Source organism: Lactuca virosa, chromosome 3 (assembly GCF_052849685.1).
Source record: "Lactuca virosa cultivar CGN04683 chromosome 3, Lactuca_virosa_CGN04683_v6, whole genome shotgun sequence".
NCBI lineage: Eukaryota > Viridiplantae > Streptophyta > Magnoliopsida > Asterales > Asteraceae > Lactuca > Lactuca virosa.
The window spans coordinates 85,960,170-85,971,150 of NC_136428.1; the positions used below are offsets into that span (position 1 = coordinate 85,960,170).

The 10,981-nt window shown below is 44.7% G+C and overlaps 1 protein-coding gene across 1 annotated transcript; it reads right to left on the reverse strand.

Moving 5' to 3' along the window:
* Positions 1 to 815: 815 nt before the first annotated feature.
* Positions 816 to 3,038, reverse strand: LOC145166119 (cell division cycle 20.2, cofactor of APC complex-like). Its single transcript, XM_079085054.1, has 5 exons — positions 2,601 to 3,038; positions 2,210 to 2,482; positions 1,850 to 2,119; positions 1,179 to 1,760; positions 816 to 1,104 (listed from the first exon to the last, which is right to left on the reverse strand). The coding sequence occupies exons 1-5, from the start codon at positions 2,694 to 2,696 to the stop codon at positions 961 to 963; spliced, it is 1,365 nt and encodes a 454-aa protein (XP_078941180.1). The 5' UTR covers positions 2,697 to 3,038; the 3' UTR covers positions 816 to 960.
* Between the last annotated feature and the right edge of the window lie 7,943 nt (positions 3,039 to 10,981).

Consider the following 10,981-nt stretch of genomic DNA (forward strand, 5'->3'; position numbering starts at 1 on the left):
AAGATGAACACACATCGATGAACTCATTTTTTCTTATCTATTTGTTCTTGAAGATGGTTAGATTTGGGTTGAAGTGGTTAAATGATTTATGGGTTTATGATTTTTGGGTCGAAGGGTTTGAAGGGATGAACATGATTTGTGTATGTGTTTTCTGATCTAACAAATCCACACATACACACCGATTGAAGGGTTGGAGAATTTTTGTTCAGATCTAACAAAACACACACACTCACACGCAAATCTGAAAACATTTTGATGAATTCATTTTTCAGATCTAGTTGTTTTTGAAGATGTTCAATTTGGGTTGAAGGGGTTGAAGAATTTCTTGAGGAAAACACATGAATCTAGGTGTTTTTTGTTTATGTATGTGTTGTGTTGGTGTTTTTGGTCGGAGACTTGCCGGAAAAGATGATCGGAGTCTCACCGGAGCTCACAAGAACGCCGGAAACCGACTAAACCTCCAATGGTAGGTCATAAGGATGTTTTTTGAACAGTTTAACAAGTTCAATGGGAAAATTTGGACAAAAAAAAGTTAATGACTAATGTATACAAACCAAAAAATATGTTACCATTTTAAGTCATTAATCCCATCCTTCATCCACCAAGTACAAAAAACATGGTGCTTCTTTTGACCACTTCAACAAGTGTTTCATTATGCAACTTATAGAGATGGGATTCAACCCCAAAAATAAAACAATACTCCAACAAATTAAGAAATATATAGCATTAAAAAAGAAAAATTCTGTTTAGGTAAAGCTATGAACAAATTCTGTTTAGGTAAAGCTATGAACAAACATATGAACACGACAACAACAGAGAAAAACAAGGTGTCTTGTGAATAACATAAACAAACTTACTACAATTTACATAACTATCCTGACATCAATTTACATTTTGCATCAATGAAATACAATTCAAATTTATGCACTACATTGGCCAACGGGCTAATGACTCTATCAATCAACGAATGCGGTTCAAGTGAGCAAATGGCTCAGTTGCAGCCTTGGGAGCGGCTTTGGCAGCTACTTCCGGGCTCCCAAAAACATTCCAAAATCTCAACGTCTCATCTCCTGCTGCAGATGCAACTGTACATCCATCCGGACTCTGCAAACATGTTGTCATCATTGTTAATAAAAACTTACAAAACAAATTCAACAACCAAATATACACATATATACCTGTGCCATGAAAAGAACTCGTGATGTATGACCAGTGAGCTCCGCCATCTTAACCATGGATGGGTACTTCCAAAGAGTCAGTTGATTCTCCGTAAACCCATGCGAACTCAAAAGCTCCCGCTCGTTTTTGTTCCATAAAAGAGCACACACTTGAGACCCTGTGTTCACCGAGTTCAAACAAGCACCTGTGTGCGTGTTCCAAAACTTTATACACTTGTCCCCACCACCACCTCCGGATGCAAGCAAGTTCGCCTGAAACGGGCACCACGCAAGCGCCTTCACTGCAGCCGTGTGATCCTCGAGTCTGTGAAGCCATTGAGTCGGAGCATTAGCAGAAGCCATTGATCTGTCCCATATGTGAAGAAGGTTGTCGTTTCCACCACTAGCTAACTGTTGACCTGAAGCAGACCATTTCAACCCGCAAACTTCTTGGTGATGTCCGGTGTAGGTTTCGACTATATGTGATCTTATTCTCACATCGTTGTTTACTATTCTCCCATCCATTCCTCCTGTGGTTAGAACATGGTTGTTCCAATCTAGGGCTCCAACTCGAGATTGGTGTCCACCTTTCAATGTACGCAACTGGAAAAATATTCACAAAACGTTAATGTAAACACAAGATACAAATCACAAGAACTGAGAATAACTATTTAATTTGATTTAATTATTACCAATCTGTTTGAGGTAGAATCCCAGAGTTGGATATCGGAATTGTTTAGGCCGATGGAGATGTGTTGACCATCGGGTGCCCATTTGACACTTGTAACAGGGCCAGATTCGTCATCTACTGTAACGAGTTCAGAGGTGTTTCCATCTGTAGCGTCCCATAGATACACTGTGTTTCCTAAAGCGATTGCGAGGACATTGCTGCTTCCCCAATCCAATAAGTTTAAGTAGTAATCATCTACAAGATCTGGAGCATCCAATGTCCTTTCGGAAGTCTACATGTCCAAAACAGAAATGAGAAATTTAGTAGTTGAATTAGGATCTGAAAAGAAATGGGTTTTGTAAATGTATGGATGTTTAATTACCTGAGGAATGTATCTACGAGCTTTTACTGGTTTTGATTGTTGAAAGGAAGTAGAGCAGTTGTTAGGAATGGCATCTGTGGGTGTTGGAGGCTTGTTTTTGAAAGCAAGAATCCTTGTTCTGTTCATGTTGAAGGTTTCTGCTAAATGCTTCCTGTATGCTTCCTTTGAAGGTGAGCTCGCCATTGGATTTTCCTTACCTTTTATGGCTTCCGTTAGCATGTAATGAGCATAATCAAAGTCCATCGCTGATCTATTCGGTATGAATCTATCCAGCTACACACAATCAATTAAAAAAAAATTCAGTGAACCGCAATAAAACCATTGATTCCAGTAACCGACAATATAATCAACAAAATTAGATAAGATTGTCAATGAAAAGAGAGGTGATTACGTTTTCTCTAGAATTTCTTCTTTGAAGGTATTGCTCCTTAAGGGGGCATCGTGAGTGTGACTTGGTAGCCGAAGAACTTACAGATCCTGCATCCATAACGTTAGAAATAACAAGTATATATATAAAAAGTAAGATAAAGAAATCCAAAAATCCTGCAACACAAAGAGATTAGACGAAGAAGCTACGAACAGAAATCAGCAATTAAACGATAAAAGAATCGAAAAACAAACTTAAAGAGCTTAGTCAGATCGTTAATTGCTAGATAGCGATAGCGAGAGCAGGATCAAGAGAGAGCGATTAATGCGTGCGTGATTAAGCAAGTGAACAATTAGGGGTTCATATATATGAAGAACTAGGGTTTTGATGGTGTTTTCTGGTGGTTTGCAGCGACGAAAATTAAACGGCTAGTAAAGGCTGGAATACAACCGTTGTAAATATTGTTACGGATATACCCTTGGCGGGGAGGGGACATTTGTAAACTGGCAGGGAAACACACCAATGGGCCAAGCCCAGAATTCGTACCTCAATGCTCAATCCGTTGGATTGTGAGTTATTGACAATAAGGATGTTTCTTAAAAGAATATTTACCATATAAATATAAATACAATTTAAAAGTATTTACTACATAGGTATGGTTTTAACCTTTTTATTATTATTTTTTTTTTAATTTTTACTACAAATATTTTTGACATTTTTTTGTAACTTTTTGCTAGTAATGTTTATCAATTTTTTTAACAAACATGATTATAACAAACAATTTATTTGAATCTAAACCAACTTCTCATAAAAACCAACAATTTTTTTAATCTAAACCAACAAACATCTTAAATTAAAACCAACAAACAATATTTTAAATTAAAACTAATTCGTAGGTACAAATCCAACAATGTTTTAGGTACAAAACCAATTTGTGTGCCATTAATGCTAATCACCGGTTGACAATGTGCAAACCCCTTGATGTAAGGAGAAAAGCCCAAAAAACAAGTCTAAATTTCATCGGTTCCATATCGGTTAGATCCCGAAACACACCACTTGACTATAGTTCCCAGATTAAACTTTTGAAGTGCACATAGAAATTTTGGTAAAGCGGAATAAGATTCTTCCCAATTGCCAAACACCTGTTCAATTGCCTTCTGTTTTCCAGTCCAAGCCTTTTTGTATCAACTTCATTGTCACTCTATCATTCCATTGCTCACAACAACAACTTGAGAGATTGTATAGAAATCTTCATTATGAATAATGTCTGCTATGACATTAGCATCCATCTAACAAAAACAACATCAGTAAGCAATAGTAAACGAAATCAGTAAGCAACATCTACCATCAATTATAATGATAAACTCACACTCAAAATCAGATACAAGAAAACAACATACAAAACTCAAAATCAGATACAAGAAAAAAAATCATTTATTTAACCTTAGCAAAATTCTACATCAAAATTCAAACTCAAAATCCATTTTTTGTTTGATTTAAGCATCAACTTGGTATGTTCAATTCAAAAATCTAAACCTAAGCTTGTTCAACAAAATATTCGACATTACCTAACAAATACACATGAAAGTTCAAACGCGAGTCTACCAACAAATAAGATATTATGGATCACCTAAGAACAGTCTGGTACTAATCCTTAATCTAAAACTCATATCTTTCATAGTTTGACCAAAAGTAAATAGTTAATGGTCAAGTCAAAGTCAATGGTCATACAGGTCAACACGCCATGACAAGCCCTTGCTCGTGTCACTACCACTAGGCAACAAAATAATTGTGGATCAGGATCAAGGCTCGCGCCATGACACCCTAATGGTCACATCATGCTTTTCAGAGAATCAACCAACTTTTCATAAGGTCTTAACCCCTAAAGTCTAGAGCTTAAAAGCTCATATATGATCCTTCTAGTGGTTTGCATGTATAAAATTTTCAACTTTATCCATTCCAAAGGCTCAATCCATCAAGATCTCCAATCTTAACTCTCCAAGGGACCAAAATAACCATATCTCTTGCATGGAGCGATGTGATGCACAAAAATCTTAACTTTCTAGCAATACTAAGGTCTAAAAGTCATAAAAACAACACAATAGGTTCTGGAGTTTTCCCAAACTTCATAACACAATAAAAGGGACCAAAATCCATCGTTGATCATGTTTTTGACCTCAATCCGTTGGATTGTGAGTTTTTGACCGTAAGGATTTTTTTAAAAGAATATTTACCTATGTAGTATTTACCAAATAGGTCAACCTTATTATTATTATTTTTTTATTTTTATGTTTACTATAATCTTTTTTGACTTTTTTTTGTAACTTTTTGCTAGTAACTTTTATCAATTTTTTAACAAACATGTAACATCCCAAAATACGAGCCAAAAAAAATTTCATTTTTGAAACATATGCTTAGCAAACATTAGAAATAAAACATTCACTGATCATATCATTTCATAAAAATGTCGCGTGTCCGGAAACCATTTTATAAAAACATAATAATGTCAGAGTACAAATCCCATAATAACTCATGATGCGGAAATCAATGTGTGTGTATGATGTGCCGCTACCGCGCCAGCTCTTTCCCCTTCGACGAAGAGGTACCTGAAAACAAAACTATAAACTGTAAGCACAAAGCTTAGTGAGTTCCCCCATCATACCACCTACCATACAGTTACATAACATACATATATTGTCCGGCATATCTGGGTGCCCGACCTACCCCTTCGGTCCTCCCGACCGGATACTGTCTAGCATATCTGGGAGCTGGCCTCCCCTTCGGTCCTCTCGATCGGGTTCTGACTAGCATATCTGGGTGCTGGTCTCCCCTTCGGTCCTCTCGACCGGGTACTGTCTAACATATCTGGGAGCTGGCTTCCCCTTCGGTCCTCTCGACCGGGTACTGACTAGCATATTTGGGTGCTGGTCTCCCCTTCGGTCCTCTCGACCGGGTACTGGGGACTATTTCACCCCCTTACTACTACCACATAACACATTTATCACATAATCTATCTAGCATGACTGGGCACGACCGCCCCTTCGACCCTATTGGCCGTTAATCTGGGGACTATCTCCCCCTACAGTCACTAGTACATAGCATCATGTCATTTTAGCACATAAACATATCACAGGTAGTAACAACCCTAGATGAATATCACATAGACAATCATCTATCATGCAACTCCTACTGGTGGGCCGACATTGTGGCCGTAGACCCACCGCTACTGGAAGGTAACTCACCTCAAAGTGGCTGCTAATCTGCATGGGAACTGACTGACTTCTGCTGCTGCTGCTCCGGAAATCCTCCGGCTATAATTCCCACAAAAACACTCAGTCAAATACTGCTAACCGCCCTCAGGGTAAAATGACCATTTACCCCTAACTAAACCAAGAGTCAAAATCAAAGTCAACTTCCAGTTGACCCGACTCGCCGAGTTGGCTTGCCAACTCGCCGAGTCCCTATCCACTCGATTGAACATAATCTCGTCTCTACTCGTCGAGTTAGGCATTGACTCGACGAGTTCTCTTCTAAACCGATGACCACTAGTCCTTCATCCTGCTCGCCGAGTTGTATGAACAACTCGCCGAGTCTGTTCTTGAGGCTCTCCGAGTCAGGGCATTGACTCGCCGAGTTCCTCCATGAGTGAGTCTGGCTTCCGACTCACTGAGTCACCCCCCCATGACTCACGACTCCACTCAGCAACACGAAAAGGGGAAAAATCGAGGACTCGCGACTCGACTCGCCGAGTCCGATGAACGACTCGCCGAGTCGGCCACATGTCACTAATATATACTCGATTTTGCTTGGATCCAGCTCATTCCATACGTAGATCTAGGTTCCTAGGGCTTGATTAACACGTAAAGTTTCCAACTTTACGTGTAAATAAACACCAATGAAGGTTTTAGGGCTCAAAATGCACTAAAAGAGTAGATCTAGGGCTTTCATGCAATATGGCTTCATAAAGGCAGTGGATCCGAGCTCCTAGAGCTCAATCATGCCTAGATCTAAAGGTTGATCGGCTTATCACAGACCCTAGTTCATACCCAAGCTTGGAAATGGCTCAAGAAGGATTTTAATGGAGCTCTAAGGGACTATAAGCATGAGAACAGAGGGAAACTGAGTTATACCTCAAGGAAATCTCTGAAATAACACCAAGATGCCTGGCCTCCTTCCTCTCCTCTTGATCTACTATCCTTTCTCTCTCAAAGTCTTCAAGAAATCACACCAAGCACTTCAATTTCACAAGGAACGATGTTAGAACGATATAGGGGGCTCTGAGGGTGAATGGGGGCGAGCTTGGGGCGCATAAGGTTGGTTTAAATAGGGTGCAAACCCTTGGAATTAGGGTTTCACCAGACAGCGGGGACTCGCCGAGTCCAGAATATGGACTCGCCGAGTCGCCAACTTAAACGTGTTCCATGTCCCGGCTCTACTCGGCGAGTCGGGCCTACAACTCGCCGAGTCTAAGGCTAAAAATGCAAAATACTTAGATACATTTACATACCAGGAACCAGGTGCTACAAATCTCCCCCACTTATTTTAGACTTCTTCCTCGAAGTCTGCTGCTCGGTCCTGAAACAGCTCGGGGTAATGCTCCATCATTTCTTCCACCGGCTCCCAAGTCCACTCTGAACCCTTTCGGTGCTGCCATTGCACCTTCACTAATTCCACCCTCTTGTTCCTCAGATCCTTCGACTTCCGGTCGAGGATTGCGACTGGGCGCTCAATGTAATTCAGGCTGTCGTCAACCTGGATATCCTCTAACGGCACCACCGCTGAATCATCCACTAGGCACTTCCGCAGCTGGGAGACATGGAAGGTGTTGTGGATCTGACTGAGCTCGGCTGGCAGATCCAGCCTATATGCCACCTTGCCCACCCGGGCCAGAACCCTGAAGGGTCCAATGTACCTGGGGCCCAATTTGCCCCGTTTCCTGAATCGGATGACACCCTTCCATGGTGACACCTTCAGGAGGACCATATCCCCGACCTGGAACTCCAGGTCTGATCGGCGCTTGTCAGCATAACTTTTCTGCCGACTCTGTGCAGTCTGAAGCCTGCTCCGAACCTGCTGGATCCTCTCGGTCGTCTTGAGCACCACTTCGGTGCTCCCCATGACCCTCTGGCCTACCTCACCCCAACATATCGGGGTCCTGCACCTCCTCCCGTACAACATCTCGAAGGGAGGTCGGTCGATACTCACGTGGTAGCTGTTGTTGTACGAAAACTCAGCTAGAGGAAGATAGGTATCCCAGCTACCACCGAAGTCTAGTACGCACGCCCGCAACATATCCTCCAGAGTCTGGATGGTCCGCTCACTCTGACCATCGGTCTGCGGGTGAAAAGCGGTGCTAAAATGTAGACGAGTACCCAGCTCGTCATGGAACTTCTTCCAAAACCTGGAAGTAAACCGTACATCTCTGTCTGAAATCACGGAGACTGGCACTCCGTGCCGCGCCACCACCTCTCAGATGTAGATTTTGGCCAACTTCTCTGCCGAGATACTCTCCTGGATCGGTATGAAGTGAGCGCTCTTGGTCAACCGATCCACGATGACCCATATAGAATCCACTCCCCGTGCGGTCCTGGGAAGCTTGGTGATAAAATCCATCGTGATGTCTTCCCATTTCCACAGCAGGATATCCAACGGCTGCATCTTGCCGTGTGGCCTCTGGTGCTCGGCCTTGACCTTCCTGCAGGTCAAGCACCGCTCAACATACCATGCTACATCCCGCTTCATGCAGGGCCACCAATAGTCTAGACGAAGTTCTCTATACATCTTCGTTGCCCCGGGATGAATGGAGAATCGGGATTTGTGCGCCTCCTCCATCAGAACCTGACGCACACCCCCGTGATACGGTACCCACACCCTACGGTGTAGTGTCAATAACCCTCGACTATCATAGTCGAAGGAGGAAACCTGTCCCACAATCCGCTCGCTCTTCCGATGTTCCTCCTTCATAGCCTCCTGCCGAGCCTCCCGGATCCGCTCCAAAAGCGAAGTTACCACTGTCATCCTCAGACAGATATCCCTGATCGGTGCCGCCTTGTGGCTAAGCGCATCGGCCACCACGTTGGCCTTTCCCGGATGGTAAAGGATCTCGCAGTCGTAATCCTTTACCACGTCCAACCACCGACGCTGCCTCATGTTCAGATTCGGCTGATCCATGAGGTACCTCAAGCTCTTGTGGTCCGTGTAAATTGTACATCGAACCCCATAGAGGTAATGTCGCCATATCTTGAGGGCGAACACAACAGCCCCCAACTCCAAATCATGCGTCGGGTAGTTCGCCTCGTGAGGCTTCAGCTGCTTCGACGCGTAGGCGATGACGTGCCCTCTCTGCATCAATACTGCGCCCAAACCTGAGATGGACGCATCGCAATACACAACAAAATCCTCCATGCCCTCTGGCAGGGCCAAGATTGGCGCCTCGCACAATCTCTGCCTCAGTGTCTCGAACGCTTCCTGCTGCTCAGGCCCCCAACGAAAGACCACAGCCTTCCTCGTTAGCCTGGTCAGGGGTAATGCTATCTTGGAGAAATCCTGGATGAATCTCCGATAGTAGCCAGCTAATCCCAGGAAACTCCAAATCTCAGATGGAGACTTCGGAACCTCCCATCTCATCACGGCCTCTACCTTGGCCGGATCTACCGAAATCTCGTTCTGGTTGACAAGGTGCCCAAGAAACTGCACCTCGCGCAACCAGAAATCACACTTGGAGAACTTGGCGTACAATTTCTCCCTCCTCAAGGTCTCTAGAACCTCTCGCAGATGCTCCTCATGCTCCTCTTGCGTCTTGGAGTAAACCAAGATATCATCAATAAACACTATCACATACCGGTCTAACATCGATCTGCACACGCGGTTCATGAGGTCCATGAACGCGGCAGGAGCATTGGTGATCCCGAAAGGCATCACCACAAACTCATAGTGGCCATAACGCGTCCGAAACGCCGTCTTCTGCACATCCTCCTCCCTAACCCTCATCTGATGATACCCTGAACGCAAATCTATCTTGGAGAACCAAGATGCTCCCTGAAGCTGGTCAAAGAGGTCGTCAATCCTCGGGAGTGGGTAACGGTTCTTCACCGTTACCTTGTTCAGCTCCCTATAGTCTATACACATACGATGCGACCCATCCTTCTTCTTCACAAACAGAATCGGGGCTCCCCAGGGTGAACTGCTCGGTCGAATGAAACCCTTGTCTAACAACTCCTGAAGCTGTGTAGACAACTCCTACATCTCAGGAGGAGCCAACCGATACGGTGCCTTGGCTATCGGAGCCGCACCAGGGACTAGGTCGATCCTAAACTCCACCTGTCGCTCCGGAGGTATCCCTGGCAACTCCTCGAGGAATACATCCGCGAATTCTCGTACTACGGGCACATCGCCCACCGTCGCCCTACCCGACTCCCGGGTATCCATAACATACGCGACATAACCTGCGCAACCCTGCTGAAGGTAACGCCTAACTCTCGCTGCTGAACATAAGGCCGGTCCTCGCTGTGGCCTCTCGCCCTGAATCACCAGCTCTCCCCCACTTGGGGTCCTGATCCGCACCAACTGCTGCGCGCAGTCGATCACTGCCCCATTAGGGCTGAGCCAATCCATGCCTATAATCACCTTGTTCCCACGCAATGGAATGGGAACCAAGTCTACCAAGTAGCGCTCCTCAAATAACCTCAGCACACAATCTCGGAAGACCTCAGATGCTCGCACTGATCGGTCGTCCGCAATCTCGACCTCTAGAGGGCAATCCAACATACCCGAAGACTCAGAAAACTTCTTGCTAAGCGCAAGAGAAACGAATGATCGGGTAGCGCCCGAATCAAACAGTACCTGTACTGGGATACCGTTCACATGGAACGATCCTAAACAGAGCACATATCAATAACATAAACGTCATAAAAATAAACCAGAGGGAAAGAATCATACCCGTCACTACATCGGGTGCAGCGCGTGCCTCCTCGGTAGTCAGCTGAAATGCCCGACTCCTCACCACTGGAGCCTCTGCCTTGCCTTGCCGGCCATCGGTAATCCGCAGGGTCACTGGAGCTGGCGCCTTTACTGGCGCTGCTGCTGTCAACTGGGGGCAATTGGCCTTCTTGTGGCCCCTCTGGTTGCAGTGGAAACACAGCAACTCTGACGTCTGTAACACAGGTGCAGGGGCGGTACAATCCCTGCTGAAGTGCCCTAACTTGCCGCACTTGTAGCAGCCTGACGATCCCAACTTGCACGCTCCCTCGTGCGTCTTGCCGCATTTCCTGCAGCGGCCCCGTCCCTGTTGGCCTTTCGGCCCCGCATCTGGTCCCTTGGGCTTCTTCCCTGAAGCCCCCATAACATGCCCCTCTTCCGCCTTTCTCTTCCGAATGTGCTCCAGGTCTATCTCCCTCTCCCTTGCC